Source organism: Lathamus discolor, chromosome 3 (assembly GCF_037157495.1).
Source record: "Lathamus discolor isolate bLatDis1 chromosome 3, bLatDis1.hap1, whole genome shotgun sequence".
In the NCBI taxonomy this organism is placed as follows: Eukaryota; Metazoa; Chordata; class Aves; order Psittaciformes; family Psittacidae; genus Lathamus; species Lathamus discolor.
The window spans coordinates 94,072,958-94,089,272 of NC_088886.1; the positions used below are offsets into that span (position 1 = coordinate 94,072,958).

Below are 16,315 nucleotides of genomic sequence, written 5' to 3' on the forward strand. Positions count from 1 at the left end.
ATGTACACACTGTGTTATCTGTGCATTTTTCCCCACCTTTTTTTTTTTTTTTTTCCTAAGAGACAGAATGATATTGAGAATAAACATCCAAGAATAATTTGGAACATATATACCCACAGGGATTAAATGGAGGTCTTAAAACTGCACTTCAAGAATGTCTACAATCAAATGATGGTGTTAAGACAATAAAATTTCAGTGATTTTTATAGTCTTAAATCTTTGCTTTTACTACCTGTTGGGCTCAATTCTGCAAATCCTTATTTCTGCAAATGGTTCTACTAAAGTAAAAAAGTTAATTTCCAAGTATAGTTACAAGTTTACTTTAACTGGAAAGGCGAAGGTTGGTTTCCCACTCCCGTCACCAAGGCAGTTCACTGAAGTATTGCATGTTGCTAGCTTCTGCCCCTCCACACCCAGGCCAGACCAGCACAACTGTGTTTCTGGGTGCCCACCACTGCCTACCAGTGGGCAGCCACCCACCCGCTGTTCACATGGCTTATCTGCAGGATGTCACACTTCTGATTAGAAACACAGTGAGATTAGGGAGCAGGCTGTAATTTCTAAAACCAAGTTTTGTAAACGGAGATAATTTCCCTGTCATCTAGCTCATTTTTAGGCTTGGCTTTTTCATAGCTAAAATAATGACCAATTAGCCTGTAATGTCTAATTAGTCAAAGGGTCATTAGTTCCTCCTGCTTCTCTCATATAGGAATTACTGATTATTCATATTTCAACAAGTTTGCAACCTGCTGGTGGTGGAAAGAACTCATTTTGACATAACATTTGGTACTAGGCATGTTGAGTGCAGGTGACTGCATGCTTTCTCCATGCTCCAGAGCAAAACAACCATCCGCACAAGTATGAGAAACAAACAGTGAAGTCGGCTGTCATGCAGCAGACAGCATATATTCAGCAGAATAACTGTACATGTTTTTTTGTCATAAATTTCAACTGCAAATCAAGTTGTCATACAAACAGCAAAAAGTACAATGCTTTTTTTCTGTGAAAAAATCTATTCTAGTTAAAATTAAACTCAAAAGGTAAGACCCAATCATAGTTCAATTTTATGTCTACTCAGGATCATGAGTCTGCCTTGTGCTTTATATGGTAAATGTTACAGCATTTATAAAATCTGCATGTTGAATAATTATAATAGAAAGCAATAAAGAGAGTCTTAGTCTCTTTTTAATTAATTTTATTCTGTTCTGTAGGTTATTTTTTTCATAGTCTTTTTACTTTCTTCTATGATAATTGTAAGCCTATTTTAAGGCAATGAAGTCTAACAAGCTAACTAAATAAAGTATTTGGACAGCATATGTTAACTAGTACTGTTTTCCCCCGCCCTTCAGAGCAGCACAGCCTCAGATAACACTTACATATTGCCTATGTAGAGATTAGGCCATTCTTCACCCATGTGATTTAACTCCACACCGCAGCTGTCCAAAATATCTGGCCGTTCCTGGGCAGAAGGAGTGCCAGGCTCAGAGCATTCCTGGGCTGACGAGGTCTGGCTGTCTTCAGGCACTGACCCCTTTGGTGGCCACACACAGCTTTAGGGCGGGGGGGAGCCTGCTGGGTGCCGCTGCTGCAGAATCCACAGGGGATTTTTTTTTGCTGAAGCATGCTCTTTGCTGCTGCTTGACGTTCCCAAGCAGGTGGCTGTCTCTAAATACAGCACGCGCCTTGACGCCTCCCCAGATTAGCTCAGCGCTACATCCCTGATGTAATGGGGAACAGCCACGAAAATGAAGATTCTGCATGAAGCGAATCTCACACAAAACCCCTGCTACTCCCCTCCCCACATAAGCTATATTGGTGTGCCTGCTAGCATAGAGCTTTCCCTATGAAAGAAATGTCGGTCAACACAACTGAGATGCAGTCCCAAATGTCTCATGTGACCCAGTTCTAATAATAAGCTACCGGGAAAGAGGGGACAGCTCATCTTAGAGGGGAGTTCAAAATAAAGACCATGACAGCAGCTGTCCTGGGCCTTCTTACCAAAGGTCCATCGACTGCACTATCCTGTGCATGACTCTGACTGTAAGTGGATGCCTACAGAAAATAAGAACACACAAACATAAATTACACTGCTTTCTAACACTCTCCCAGCTTCCAGCTGGCTGCAGCTCACAAGCTTCTTGATCTGGAGGGAGTTTCTAAGTATTTGGTAACCCTGAATGTATTTCTATCCCATTAGCTTTTCTAGGTACCCTGTGAACATTTATAGACTTTTACCCTCTGCAGCATCCTGCAGCAAGGCATTTACACAGCTCACCTAAACCCCCTCCTCTTGTTTTAGACCTGGCTTCTACTGACTTCATTTGATTCCCTTACTTCTTGTACTGGAAAATAAAATTAAGGGAAGTTTCCAGTGGAATTTTACATGGTTCACTTCAGGTGACACTGTGGTTTTGTGATTGCTTTAAGCAGATATATGTCAGCTGTAGCTGGGACAGTCCCTTTCACTGTGCTCTCTGCTCACAGACACACACTCGCAGCCTCTGCTAAGCTGGCACTAGTCCTCATTACCCACTTGGTAAGGTGGTTCAGGAACTGGGTCTCAATGAAAATTGCTCTCAAAAGAATAAAAGCCTGGTTTTCAGATTGTCTTCAGAGGAGGTCCAACTTTTTGTTCTGGCATGGTCCTTTCTCACAGGATGAGCTCATTCCTGGATCGTATGCACTGCACTGTGGACTTTGTCAGATGCATTTTAAAGCTAAACATAAAAACCAAATGAAGAAACTTGAAAAGGGATAAAGGAGTTAAGAATTGACAAATGAAAGACCCCAGGCCAAGGCAAGTCTGGGGCAGGAATGCCTGTGCACCTGTTTCAGAGGAGATGGAAAGTAATAGGTCCTGGCCAGGCTGGATTTCCAGGATTGGTAGTTCCTGCAGGCTCCTCCGGGGGCATGAAGGCACCGCTGCATGAACCTAGGTGGTTTGGCTTACTCTGCAGGTACCCAGCCTACCTTTAGGTACTTCAGTATCTTTCTAAGGACCCTCCCTCAATTAAGAGTTAACATTCCGTTCCTTTAGTCTCCTGGGTTGCTTAGGCCCTATTGACAGATGTACATTTTCTGAAGTAAGTGCCACTGGCGAAGCAGTATTTTCTCTTGCTTTGGTTCCTTAGTCTAACTTGCCAAACCAATAATTGAAATACAGGTTTTCCCACTGATAGTGGAAAATAGTGAAGTACTAATGTCACGTAACATCATGACTTGAACTATGGGCAGTACAAGTGACAGGTGAGAAGGTCCTTTTCCTCCCAGCACATCACAGCAGACAGTATTTTCTGGTTTAAGAAGTTACAGGACTAATTCTACTGCTTTTTCTTACATTGGCTGGATTTTTTTTTCCTGAGCAGACCTTTTGCTTATGTTGACTAGAGTCTTTTTCCCTGAGCAGACCTGGAGCCAAATTTAAACTGTATATAAGGAAGAGAGCAATATAGTCAGGCAGGAAATATAGACAATACTAACTGCACAGATGAAAAACACTTCTGTGATTTGCCAGTGCCCTTGAAAAAGTTTCTAACTAATTCATTCGCTCCACTGGGGTAAGTCTTGCTGTAGAAGATCACTACCATGTCATTGGTGGTATAGATGCTATACTGACTCAGCTTCACTTTGTACTCTTCTCTACTCCTGATGAAACAATCCTCTCCCAGTATGAGCAGTATCTCCGAGAGCAGGTACTAATTTACAACAGAAGCAGGTTTCACAGCTGTGGATTTGTGGGACAGATGTTCAGGGGCATGCAAAACATTATCCTGGGGGGGGGGGGTGTCTATTAATCTTGCTCACATGTCTAATTTTGCCCAGCCTAAAGCCATTAAGATGCATTATTTCACTCAAGTGAATTTCAGATTTTTCAATGCCATGTCTTGAAAAGGTTTCCAGACTAAAACCTACTGTAATGTGAATGAAGTATAAATTATAATGAAATACTAGCTCATATAAATCCCTATTAACTCTAATGGAAAACTTCAAAGCAAACCCAGCTCCTCCTCCACCACTCTGCTGCTTTGTGAGGTATAAAGATTGTCTTAGAACTGTTGGGCTTTAAATGTGATTTTCTATTTGATCTTTTTACACTACAATGTCTTCTCTTTCTCTCATCAGTGGAGCGCTTTGGCAGCATCATGGAAAATCTGGACCATCAAACAGACCTCTGAAAGGATCTTAAATCTGCTTACTTTGCAAAGCATTTGTTTATGGTGAAATAGGGAGGGATTTCTACATTCCCATATGTGCTAGGCAGTATCAGTATTCATGTTACAACCTCTCTAAGAATTAAGGAGGATAGGGGGCCTGGGAAGGAAGAGTTTTAACTCACAAGTTATCACTATTTAAGTTTTCAAAGAACCTTGCAAGTCTCTCTCAGCAGTGAGGAAAATGATCAGAACTGATGCTTCAAATGCAAACAAGCATAAACGTATTTATTTAATCTGGCAGGGAAGGTTTATAAGGTCAGCTAATCAATAAATCAAACTAGCAGCAAAGTGCAAAAATAGATTTGATTATCACTTCATGGTTCATCACAAGGTAACAGGCTAATTTTCAGGCAGAGTAGTAGCATGAATTTCAAATACAGCTGTTGCTGCATGAACCATCACATTGGTTTAAGTACCAATTAACTGGTGATAGGAAAAGTGACATCCTCAAAACAGCTTAAAACTAATTTGTATCAATTAAGCCTAGCCACTGATGTAAGCGAAGTTCCTACCTGATGATAAATCAGGGATGATTCAAAGCCACTTACACAGAACTGATTTGGGATAATTTGGAGGGAGAGTGAACTAATGAGCTTACAAAATGCTTTGAAGAGCTGACATCTTTTTTTTTTAATGTCCTCAATATACTGCATAATATTCATTATCTTGCTGAAAACATATTTACACAAGGAAATGTTTGCAGATTTGCTGACTCAGAGACTGCAGAGAGAGCTGCACAGAAGTTTATTCTGCTGCCGTGGGTCTTCAGGCTGTCCCAGCTTTCTGTAGTAGCTCTGTAGTATTTAGTAGACCAGTGAAAGAGGAATGTTTCTATAGCAATGCCTGTGCTTTTAAGAAATTGTCCTCACCACATCACCAGGCCTGAAACGCAAAAAGATTTTCTTATGAAAACACGCACAGATGAACTGGAACCAAACCGAGGAAACTGGCTGTTACACTCCAAAGTAAAGGGCATACTGTACAGCTACATGCAATTACTGAACATGCCTCGGGCACTAGCACAAACTAGGAACAAACTCTGTCCATCTTAACCACTCCAGTGGAGTCATCTGGTTGCACTGTGCTAGGCACTGCAGTGCGCAGTGCTTATGGTGCTGATTTCGGCTGTACTGGTCTTGCAGAAACTGAGCTATCAGAATTCATCCATTTAGATTTCTGTTGACTTTTTTGTTTGATGCATAATTTTCTTCATTTTTTTCAATATGCATCGAGCATAGGAAGCTGTATATGCACAATGACTATGAAAGTTGAAATTCAGAGAAGTGAATATAAATGTTTTTGCCCTTTCAGCAGTCCTTCTTTTGCCGTAGCTGAACATCCAAATTTCTCAGGTGTTTCAGAAAGCCACGATTGGGTGAAATCCATCGATGTTCTTTCACTGTTTTGATGGCTTCAACCAATGGGAGGTGGTGATTTATCATGAGGTATGCCAGGACGAGGGAAGCTGACCTGCTTACTCCAACTGCACAATGGACTAAAATTTTAGCTGGTTAAGAAAGAAATAAAATATATATATAACCAGAGAAGAGAAGCAGTACAGTGTATGTAGTTCAATTTACAGGGAGAGCAAACCCCTCCTGCCTTCTCCAGCTTGGTCAGAGTAACACTGCAAACATATTTCTTCCCCTTCTGATAGATCACATGAACTGCTAACAATTAAGTCTAATTCGCAATGTTTATACTAACTTGCATGAGAAGTGCCATGAGATTCCAGCCTGATCTCAGAAACACTGGTAAATCAAATAAAATCCTGTTGAAGTAATGAAGTTGTTCTGTTGTGAACAAGACAAATCAGACCCATTGGTTTCACAAGCGCTTACTTAGGTGAAGAAGAATGCTAAAATCTGGCTTGAAAGGATGGCACTAACACATTAGCCACTAAGAAAAAAGACTGGACTAGTACCATTGCATAATAAGGCAATCAGCTGCCACTATAATTCTCTTTTGAAGGCAGAACTTGTGATACAGACTGAGACAGCTCCATTAATGCCAGTTTGCTTATGCTAAGAAATGCTCTTTTATGTAATACAGGTTAATTAATATTATATTGCACCAGTGCCAAGAAATTCAGTCTGTTGTGCAACACACTATAAATCTCTTTAGGTAAACGTAAATCTTCTCCTTGGGGGAACAGACCTTCAGGCCCTGATCACTCAAGAAGCTCACCTGCAACATATGAGCCTCTTCATGCAGTTGGTGGCTGTAAAAATCAGGACTTCTGTCTACTCATTTGTCCTTACAAATACAGTTGCTGTAAGAGGGTCTTAAAAGAGGGTGTCCATTTTAAATGCACAGAACCATAGAATAGTTTGGGTTAGAACGCACATTAAAGATCATCTGTTTCCAAATCTCTCTGCCATGGGAAGGGACACCTTCCACTAGACCAGGTTGCTTAAAGTCCCATCCAGCCTGGCCTTGAACACCTGCAGGGATGGGGCATCTACAACATGCATATTTTTGCTTCTCCCTTTTTGAACCAGCCTTTCCTTCCAGATATTTTTCTCTCTACCTCCTCTCCTCTCCGCCCCAGTCTCTTTCATACACTGTTCATCCATTTTCTCACACCAGCTTTCTGGGACCTAGTTAGAGCTACATCTACGTAGCCAGCGCTCCCTCCTCCTGCCACCCAATGTGCAGGTGACCAGCAGCTGGCAGTAGACCATGTAGTGACTAGTCCACTACCAAGCTTGTGGAGCTGACCTGTTACTAGAGACTGCCAACTCGCATGAAAATGAGACCAACAATAATTGCATACCTCCTGGGGTGTTCAAGGCGTTATGGATAAATTGTGCCGCAGAGAAAAAGAACTGGCTTATATCAAAGCTTGGGAGGTCATGGGCTGGTACACCATAATAATCAATGGTCGCTCCATAGAAGTCCTGGCCTCCGTGGCTGTATGATGTGCCATGGGCAGCGTTTAAAACATGGGTCACACCCATCTTCCAGAGAACAAATCTGTTGTTAGCTGTTACTCTAAGGAAAAGACAAAGACAAATTAAGATGTGCGCAGAGATAATCACGGAGCAGGAAAAGTGCTGTGATTGCATCCCCCAGCCATTTGCTGGAGTGTTGGTGCATTGCTTCTGAGGGCTAACCAAGAAGAAAGTACCAGCGTAGTCATAACTTTCTCTTGGAAACTGTTCTGTCTTCTGTGTAAATGACAGCAATTAGCAAAACTATGAGCTGTCTAAAGCTGCACCTATGAGGCATACTAACAGACAGAATGTATGGCGGAGGTATGTCTGTAAAGCTGTACTTACAGGTCTCCTAAGAAGAGATTAGGCCATACTTCATCAACATGGTTGCAAGAGGGCCGCCCAGTGTTCAGGAGCTGCTCAATTTCCTTAATGGAGGGGACATCCTCCATGCATGTCCCAGTGCCTTCGGGTTCCTGGGAGCCCAGCACCTCCACCCCAGACATGCCGAGAGCCAGGGAGAGATCCCGCTCGCACCAGCCAGAGGCACAGTGCTCTGTGCTGGGGTGCTGCCAGCCCCCGGGACGGTCACGGGGCGAGCCGGGAGACGGGCTGAGGCAGGTGCCGGGCAGCAGCTCCTGCTGCAGAGCCCCACTGCCCCTGCACTGTGCTATCCCCTGAGCCCTCTCCCTAGGGCTGGTCGCTTCCCCGTGCATTGGCCTGACAAGCACAGCCAGTGCAAACAGATGCATGTACCAAACCAGGCATTACTGGGTTGTTACTGGTTTCAGTCTGCTTGTCCCCAGAGCCACACTGCTCTGCTGCACAGCAGTCCTGGTGCTGGGGGTGTCAGCCACATGTGGCAGCAGCCCCTTGCCCACAGGACACCCACCAACACATGGCCATGACTGTTTTCAACAGTGATCTCAACACAGCAGCAGCAGACAGTGAGATCTGGAGGCTCATCACAAAGCAATTAAAGGTCTGATCAAGGAAAAATGGAAACCTGTCCAATGCAAAAAGAGTAGCAACTCCCTCCCAGTAACAACTGCCATTTATTTTGAGGTTCTTAAAAGCTTAATAGCTGTGAAAGGGTCTGAAATACACCAGTGGGTCCTACCGACATGGTCACCAGGAGGTTAAACACCAAGTGGATGGTGAAATCTTACCTACCACCAGTAATCTAGATAAATGTATTTCCTGAAGGTACTGTTTTTTCACCAATTAAAATTATCTGAGCCTAAATGTAGGTTATACATTTAATCATTTTTATTGCAGTCACTACTTTCATCACTGTATAAATTCATCTGCCACGTATTTTATGATACCTCCCTCTGTTGAAAAGAGAACAAAGGAGGTAAGTACAATGGTTGTCAGGTGAAACTTGTGAGTCACTGAGTTAGCTTGAATAGGAAGGTCTGGCAAGCCTCAGGTTGGAGATCCATCATATCAAATTGTAATACTAGTGAGTCCTTTCAAGTGCCTGTGCTTCTGGTCTGCAGGATATGTGATTCCTGGCAGGGGGCTGCAAAAGTGTCAGTGGTGGAGCTACAGGGTGAAACACATGAAATGTTGATGCTTTTCCTTTGTAAGTCTGGCTGCTGACATGCTGACAAGTCATGGTTCTTCTACCAAAGCAGTGCAGAAAAGAAGGTGACCCAAGAGAAGAAACTTGCTGATGATGTTATCCCCTGTAGAAAAAAAAGGCAGTGAATGGAAAGAACCCTTGATAAGGTGTGAGCCACCTTTATTTCACATGCATTGATTTACTAAGATGGAGAGATGATTTGCTTTATTTTATTTTAACAAAAGTCTTATAATGGAAAGCTGCTTGAAACCAGGTATTAAAGTCTGGACTAATTAACTATGCTTAGGAGTACTTAGGGTGAGAGATCAAGGCAACAGTTTCTAGCATCAGAGGGCAAAAGTTATATGCAAGAAGAGAAAAAAAGAAGTGATTTTGTTTAGAGTCTCTTACAAAGCAGAAATTGCTACAATTCTGGGAATTTAGAGAAGAAACTATTGAAGAGCCTCCTGTGCACAGAGACTGTTAGCTCCCACTGCCATATATGTTCTGAACTAAAAGGTGAAATATGAGAAATTAAAAGCAATAGTGCTGCAATGCTTATCTAGAGGAGCAGTGGGGCAGGCCTTGCTGTGAGTGAGGCAAGCAGCTGGCCAGATGCAGCAAAGGAGACCACTGCAAAAAATGGTTAAAGTTATACTTCAAGCACTATGTATATGTCCTTAATATGTCACATTGTTTTTCTGTTTGGTTTTTCCTTTTTTCTTTTTTCATTTCCCAAACTGGTGCTTTTAAAGCTGATTGATTTGTGCTTATGGATGAAGAAAATTAGAATCATAGAATCATAGAATAGTTAGGGTTGGAAAGGACCTCAAGATCATTTAGTTCCAACCCCACTACCATGGGCAGGGACACCTCACACTAAACCATCTCACCTAAGGCTACGTCCAACCTGGCCTTGAACACTGCCAGGGATGGAGCATTCACAGCCTCCCTGGGTAACCCATTCCAGTGCCTCACCACCCTAACAGGAAAGAATTTCCTCCTTATATCCAATCTAAACTTCCCCTGTTTAAGTTTTAACCCGTTACCCCTTGTCCTGTCACTACAGTCCCTGATGAAAAGTCCCTCCCCAGCATCCCTATAGACCCCCTTCAGGTACTGGAAGGCTGCTATGAGGTCCCCACGCAGCCTTCTCTTCTCCAGGCTTTCTTCATATGGGAGGTGCTCCAGTCCCCTGATCATCCTCGTGGCCCTCCTCTGGACTTGTTCCAACAGTTTCCAGGTCCTTTTTATGTTGAGGACACCAGAACTGCACACAATACTCCAGGTGAGGTCTCACAAGAGCAGAGTAGAGGGGCAGGATCACCTCCTTCAACCTGCTGGTCACGCTCCTTTTGATGCAGCCCAGGATACGGTTGGCTTTCTGGGCTGCGAGCGCACACTGAAGCCGGCTCATGTTCATTTTCTCATCGAACAGCACCCCCAAGTCCTTCTCCTCAGGGCTGCTCTGAATCTCTTCTCTGCCCAACCTGTAGCTGTGCTTGGGATTGCTCTGACCCAGGTGTAGGACCTTGCACTTGTCATGGTTGAACTTCATAAGGTTGGCATCAGCCCACCTCAGAAGCATGTCAAGGTCCCTCTGGATGGCATTCCTTCCCTCCAGCGTATCAACCGAACCACACAGCTTGGTGTCATCGGCAAACTTGCTGAGGGCGCACTCAATCCCACTGTCCATGTCAGCGATGAAGATATTAAACAAGACCGGTCCCAACACCAATCCCTGAGGGACACCACTCGTTACTGGTCTCCAGCCGGACATTGAGCCATTGACCACAGCTCTTCATGTGCAGCCATCCAGCCAGTTCTTTATCCACCAAGTGGTCCACCCATCAAATTGATGTCTCTCCAATTTAGAGACAAGGATGTTGTGTGGGACAGTGTTGAATGCTTTGCACAAGCCCAGGTAGATGACATCAACTGCTCTACCCTTGCCCATGAGTTCTGTAGCCCCACCATAGAAGGCCACCAAATCGGTCAGGCAGGATTTCCCCTTAGTAAAGCCATGCTGGCTGTCACCAAGCACCTTGTTGTTTTTCATGTGCCTTAGCATGCCTTCCAGGAGAATGTGCTCCAAGATTTTGCCAGGCACAGAGGTGAGACTGACTGGTCTGTAATTCCCCAGGTCTTCCATTTTCCCCTTCTTGAAACTGGGGGTTATATTTCCCTTTTTCCAGTCATCGGGAACTTCACCTGACTGCCATGAGTTTTCAAATATGATGGCCAAATATGATGGCCATTAACTGACTGAGCAGGTGAAGTTGTTTAATTTGGTTTACTTTTCCCAGGTTTCTGGGTGGAGGCTCAAGGTGAGGCTTTACAAGCAGGTTTTGTTTTATTTTAATGCATGTCCAGCCCTTTTGTTGCCAGTCAAGTTCTGTCAGAAAGGTGATACTCATGTTTAAGTCTGGCCCTTTTCAGCTGTAAAAGATTTATTGGCCTCTACCCCAAACACACTAAGAATTCAGAGTTCATGAAAACTGTGGCATGAAAGCTGTTGAGCAGAAAAGCATGAACGCCAGAAGAGTGATCTCCAAACCATGTGTGCCTCCAACATTTTTATGACGTACACCTTCAAAACCCTGGCCTTCCACACCTAGCAACTTTTAAACACTTGATAGTCTGCAAACATGACAGGTAAAGCTGTTTACTGAACTTTTTCTTTTTGCCAGGAGTTGCCTTTGTAACAGACAGGAAGCAGAGATGTGGCTTTCAGATGAGCACTTTTATGCACTAACCCACAGGATGTAAGATCATCTCTTCCTGCTCCATGTTCTCCCCTGCCTGTTGTTCTGTCTGTGGCACTGGGCTTGGATGTCTCGGAGTGTACCTCTCCTTCCATGTGTTTGCATAGGATTTAGCCATCAGGTCTGTGGGTCAATACAGGACAGTCAGGTTCTCTGCTACGGAGATGTGCTTTGATACAAAACTCTCAGGAAGCTGGAGAGCCTTCTCAGCACAAGTGCTAACTCCCCTAAGTGAAGCTGAAGGCTTTGTTCCATCATCTCCGTGCTCCTACAGTGCCTTATTCTGTTCCTGCCTTATTTTGTCCATGTGTTAACATTCAGGAAAAGGCCACAATTCTCTTTGTGAAGAACTGTATTTTAGTTTGTATAAAAGTAGCCTGAATGCAAACACTAAAAAAACTACAAAACCCATGAATTTAGCATTGTCCTCAAAGTTGGCAGGAGAGTCCTTCCAGGTGGAATTTTTTTGTCCAGATGGATTTGGCTCTCTGTAGCTTTGCTTCTTTCCTTGCCCTTTTAAAGTCACTAAAGGTTGATGTAAAAAGCAACAAACTGATATATGGTCACACTGAACAGAGGCAGAATCAGCTTTCTGTGCAGTATGGACTTTTTGAGATTCTGAAGAGTTTGGATAGTCTCCTGACTGTAGGAATGGTGGGCAGCTCTAAGCCAAACATCTGTGTGCAATTATGTATGATCTTAAAACAGCTCCTGTTTCAGTTGAAATTAATTTCAGAATACCCAACAGAAGGCATCCTTCTAATTGGACTATGCCTTTGTGATTAGTTTGTAGGTAGAACTTGGTGCAATTATCTACTGCAAACATTCCCTAGATAATAATGTACCAGGTGGCAACAGTGTAAACTGCCATGGAGTGCTCTAATAGCACACAGCATTGGCAGGAAATTGTTCAGCAGTCAAATTACCTGGCATTACCAGGAAAATGTTCAGCAGTCAAAACCAAGATGTTCATAGAGGCCCTTCTATTGAAAATACTGCTATCAGTACTAACCGACGCCATGCCTGTGACACCTCTCCATCTCTCTAGTGAAAACTGGGCCGAAATCAAACTCACATATCCTGAAAGAAGAAAGCTTTTAGAATGAAAACGTTATGGCATGAAGTTCAGCTAGATTCTATAAATACAGTCATCTCCAACTGCAACAGATCTACTCATTTCAGTCATGAGCCTGTTTTGAGGATTTGATTTCTGGGATGATTAGTTATTGAGGAAGAACTGAACAAATAGAATTCTGGTACATTTAGGTCAATATTAAGTGAGACAGAATTTTCTGGTGTTCTACAACATTAATGTATTTTTAATGTATGGAACAATTTTGTCCTATTAGCACACAGAGTTTACTTTTTTTGTTTCTTGTTTTTTTTTTTTTTCCCCTCTAATAAGCTAATCTTCTGCCTTAAAAAAAAAGATTATGCTTCACTAATTTGATTAGTTCTTAGGCATTCAGTCTCTTCTTCTTCCATTATGGGAGTAAGAAATTTGAAGATAAAACAGGTGCTTGAAAGCTCACACACGACTGATCTCACCATGCTTTAACTGAAGTACAGAGATTACAAAGAAATTATAAGGCAGGACCTAATTTGTACAAAAAATGAGATTATAAAAAAAAAGAAAAGCCCAAAACCCAGAAAAAGAAAAAAGCACGCTTTACATCAATTACCACTTCTTGTGAGAGATTCCCCCTCCTCCCCCTTGTATGTTGTAGTCTTTGCTGCAGTAGAATTTTTATAAGTCATTCTCTATTCAGGTGGGGCCTTTCTTTCCTCTCTTGATAGTTGAGATTGATCATTTCAAATTATTAAATGCTAACAGTATTACTTAATGACACAGTGCTTAAAAAAATTACAAAAGAATTGCATTGACACATCTCATTTTCCTTTGCTATATAATATATAACTGGAGCTACTTGGGATATTTCAATACAAATTTCTTTTTTTTTGGATGAAGTGTCAGCCTGAACATTGCATCAATGTAACTATGTGAAGTGAATATCTTGTTTTCAATCTAAAGATATACCCAGTGTAATTACACATTTTAAAGACTTTTTTTTCTTGGCAATCCACAGTAGTTTTAAAAATATCTGTAGCATATAATTTGTCATAAATTCTCAGACTGACATGTCAGCATTGCCACTGCCTGTCAAACTTACATCAATGCCTTCATGTCACATGGCATGAAGTGACATAACTCAGAGTGATGGAATGAGGTTTACTGGAAATTTCTGTTAAATAAAGCATAAACTATTTAGATAATTCACCCTGTTAAAGAACATCAAATGTTAGCAAGGAGAAGTAGTTTTCGGCTTTGAAGTACAGTTGTCTAAGCAGCTATTACACGTCTGCTTTCATTTAAGAGTTACAAGTTTTAAATTGTACTCTTTATCACTTTTCTGTGCAAGCTGATTTTGGTCATTTTCCAAGTATTTGTTAGGTGATGAAACTAGACAGAGCAGAAAAATGCCATTAGCAGTGATAGCTTCAGACAGAAACTGACCATCGAGGCTTCCTTCAGTGCTGAGGTTGCCAAATCGCTGCTGCAAATCTGCCCAGCAGCTTCCACAGCCAGGCACAAGGCTCTCTGCAGGGACACATGGCCAGGCTGCATAAGTCTGCTCTGCTTTTACCGTGGGTGCAGCTCTTGGCCAAGGGTTCGCTGCATGGAAATCTGTTGCTGATATAACATACCTTAGGGCCGGTAAACTTCACATGCATATATAAATGCCGCTCATTTTCCAACCTGAACTTCTAAAACCTGGAGAATGAATTTGGGAATTGTTTGTGAGCGGATTGCTGGTCTTGCTATAAACAGTGTACGGAAACAGGATAAGGAAACTTTTTCTTTCATTTTTGCTTCCTTCCAGCAATCTGGTGAGCTGGCGGATTCTACTGCACGTTTATGGTTCTTTTCTTTTAAAAAAACCGAACACACTACAAAGCCACAGGACTCTGAACAAAGCAGCACTTTCCTGGCACCTCCTCAAAAAGGCTAACAACAAGATCCCCAAAGGTGAATTAGCTCCAGGTCCCTACTTAAGGCCCTGACACGGTAACCTGTTCAGTGATGAGACAGTTCTGCAGCCTTCTACAGCTATTTTTGCAATAATTTTTAATTTCAGTTTTTGCTTATTTTTACATTTTTAGCTTAAAACTGTTTTTCAGATACAAGCAAATGCAGCAATGCATTGTAAATTGTATCAACTTGGCACCTGGGAGTGTGCAAAAAGTTGTGACTGACTGGCAGCTGGTGAAGAAAAATTCATGGCAGAAAAAGTGAAGAATGCATGTAGTATAGAAATTCTTGTTTAGCTAAATGGCCTTGCTCTCTATAAATCTGTTTTCCTTCTCAGAAAACTGCTAGTTATATTTAATATCAATGTGTGGACCTGGAGTAAGCAAGATCACCTCAGTTTTCAACTTTATGAACAGGTGATCCATTACTAACAGGAAGACAAGGTCTGTTGATGTTTTGTGGGGTTTTTTTTCAGATTCATACAAATGTGCCCTATGGTTTGTCACTGATGAATTCAGACTTGTCAGTTTTTCACCTAGTGCATGTAAAGAGGGGAACATTGCAAGGACTGAAACTGCACTTAATTCCTATATTGTTTGCAGGGGGTGCTAAACTGGTAAAGAAAGTGGAACATTCCCTCTGACTTCAGTAATTCATCTGGAAACTACACATTATTTGGTAGAAAACCCAAACTGCTTAGAAATAATTATCTTTGAATGAGTATCAGGGTATGTGGCAATAAGCAGCAGTTATTACAGCTTGTGTCTCTTCTGGATAATCACTATTTGGACTACTTAAAATATAAAGCCCACTACAATTGAGATTCTACAATCATGGGTATTTGCATTAGATTGCTTGATGACAACTTGAGAAGCTTTGAAGCATTTTGAAATGCAAGATTTCCTTGTTTCACATGTAAGCTTTGCAAAAAAATCCTTTTTCTCCCCTCCCTGAAGAAAGAACACAAGCTCCAGTTCTCTGGAAAGGCCAGTGTCATTAACTTAATGCAGTTATGCTGGCTCCTGCTTTTTACTTCAACTGATGCTGCAACTTAGACTTGTCTTGGACCTCCTAGCAATTGCACCATCACCAAAGCAAATTCTGAACATTCTTTAGACCGCTCCAAAAGGCTGGCTGCTGCCAGGGGCACTTGAATACAAAATCAATTTATTTCTGAAGTCATCTGTTTCTAATTTGTCTGTCTCCTTCTGTCCTCTTCATTTGTATTATTTATAGGTTACGGAGCTCCTGAAGTTATAGTACCTACTTGAAGCTTTCATAAGTCATCTGTGCTGTTCACATCTGTGCTTTATATCACCCTGGATATGACTGAGTGCTGCCAGACAGCTGCCAGTTCTTATTTATTTTTTTCTACAGACATCAGGAAAGAATAATGGTGCCAAAAATAGTGCATCTAAAGAGAAAAGCAATCTCTTGTAATGACTGCTTGATATGAAAATTGACAGGATGAGGGTCCTGTAAGTTTCCCCTGCTATTTTGTCTTGACAAACGTCTTTGATGAAGAATGGGGATATTTTCATTACTACACTACTGGGTTTTAAAATTATGTCATGATCACTCTATGTGTTAATTCATCTCATAAAAAATCAATGAAAAATCCCATTTAGTGTGGTTAGAAGCCTCTCATCTCTTTCTCACATCCAGGCTGTACTAAGGTACTTCCCTATGATGGGCAGAAAGATCATGCTGGAAAAAAATAATAGTATCTTCCGGGACCAGTTTTATACCTTTAGCCTGGTTTAAGCATGTTCTGTTCTTTTTCAGTTAGAAAAGTAAAGATA

General features: G+C 41.9%; 2 protein-coding genes and 1 long non-coding RNA gene across 3 annotated transcripts in view; 1 reads left to right on the top strand and 2 right to left on the bottom strand.

The window, feature by feature from the left end:
* DUSP13B (dual specificity phosphatase 13B) overlaps positions 1-1,768 on the bottom strand; it is a 140,824-nt gene extending 139,056 nt beyond the window's left edge. Inside the window, exon 1 of the mRNA XM_065670670.1 lies at positions 1,377-1,768. The gene's annotated coding sequence lies outside the window, so the exon portion shown is untranslated. The remainder of the gene's footprint in view (positions 1-1,376) is intronic.
* Positions 1-16,063, top strand: part of LOC136010058 (uncharacterized) — a 32,182-nt gene extending 16,119 nt beyond the window's left edge. Inside the window, exon 4 of the long non-coding RNA XR_010610747.1 lies at positions 15,750-16,063. This is a non-coding gene — a long non-coding RNA (uncharacterized LOC136010058). The remainder of the gene's footprint in view (positions 1-15,749) is intronic.
* Positions 5,522-7,626, bottom strand: DUSP13A (dual specificity phosphatase 13A). The gene is made up of 3 exons (XM_065670674.1): positions 7,496-7,626; positions 6,991-7,208; positions 5,522-5,721 (listed from the first exon to the last, which is right to left on the bottom strand). Exons 1-3 carry the CDS (start codon positions 7,600-7,602, stop codon positions 5,522-5,524), a joined length of 525 nt encoding a protein of 174 aa, XP_065526746.1. The 5' UTR covers positions 7,603-7,626.
* Positions 16,064-16,315: the final 252 nt, after the last annotated feature.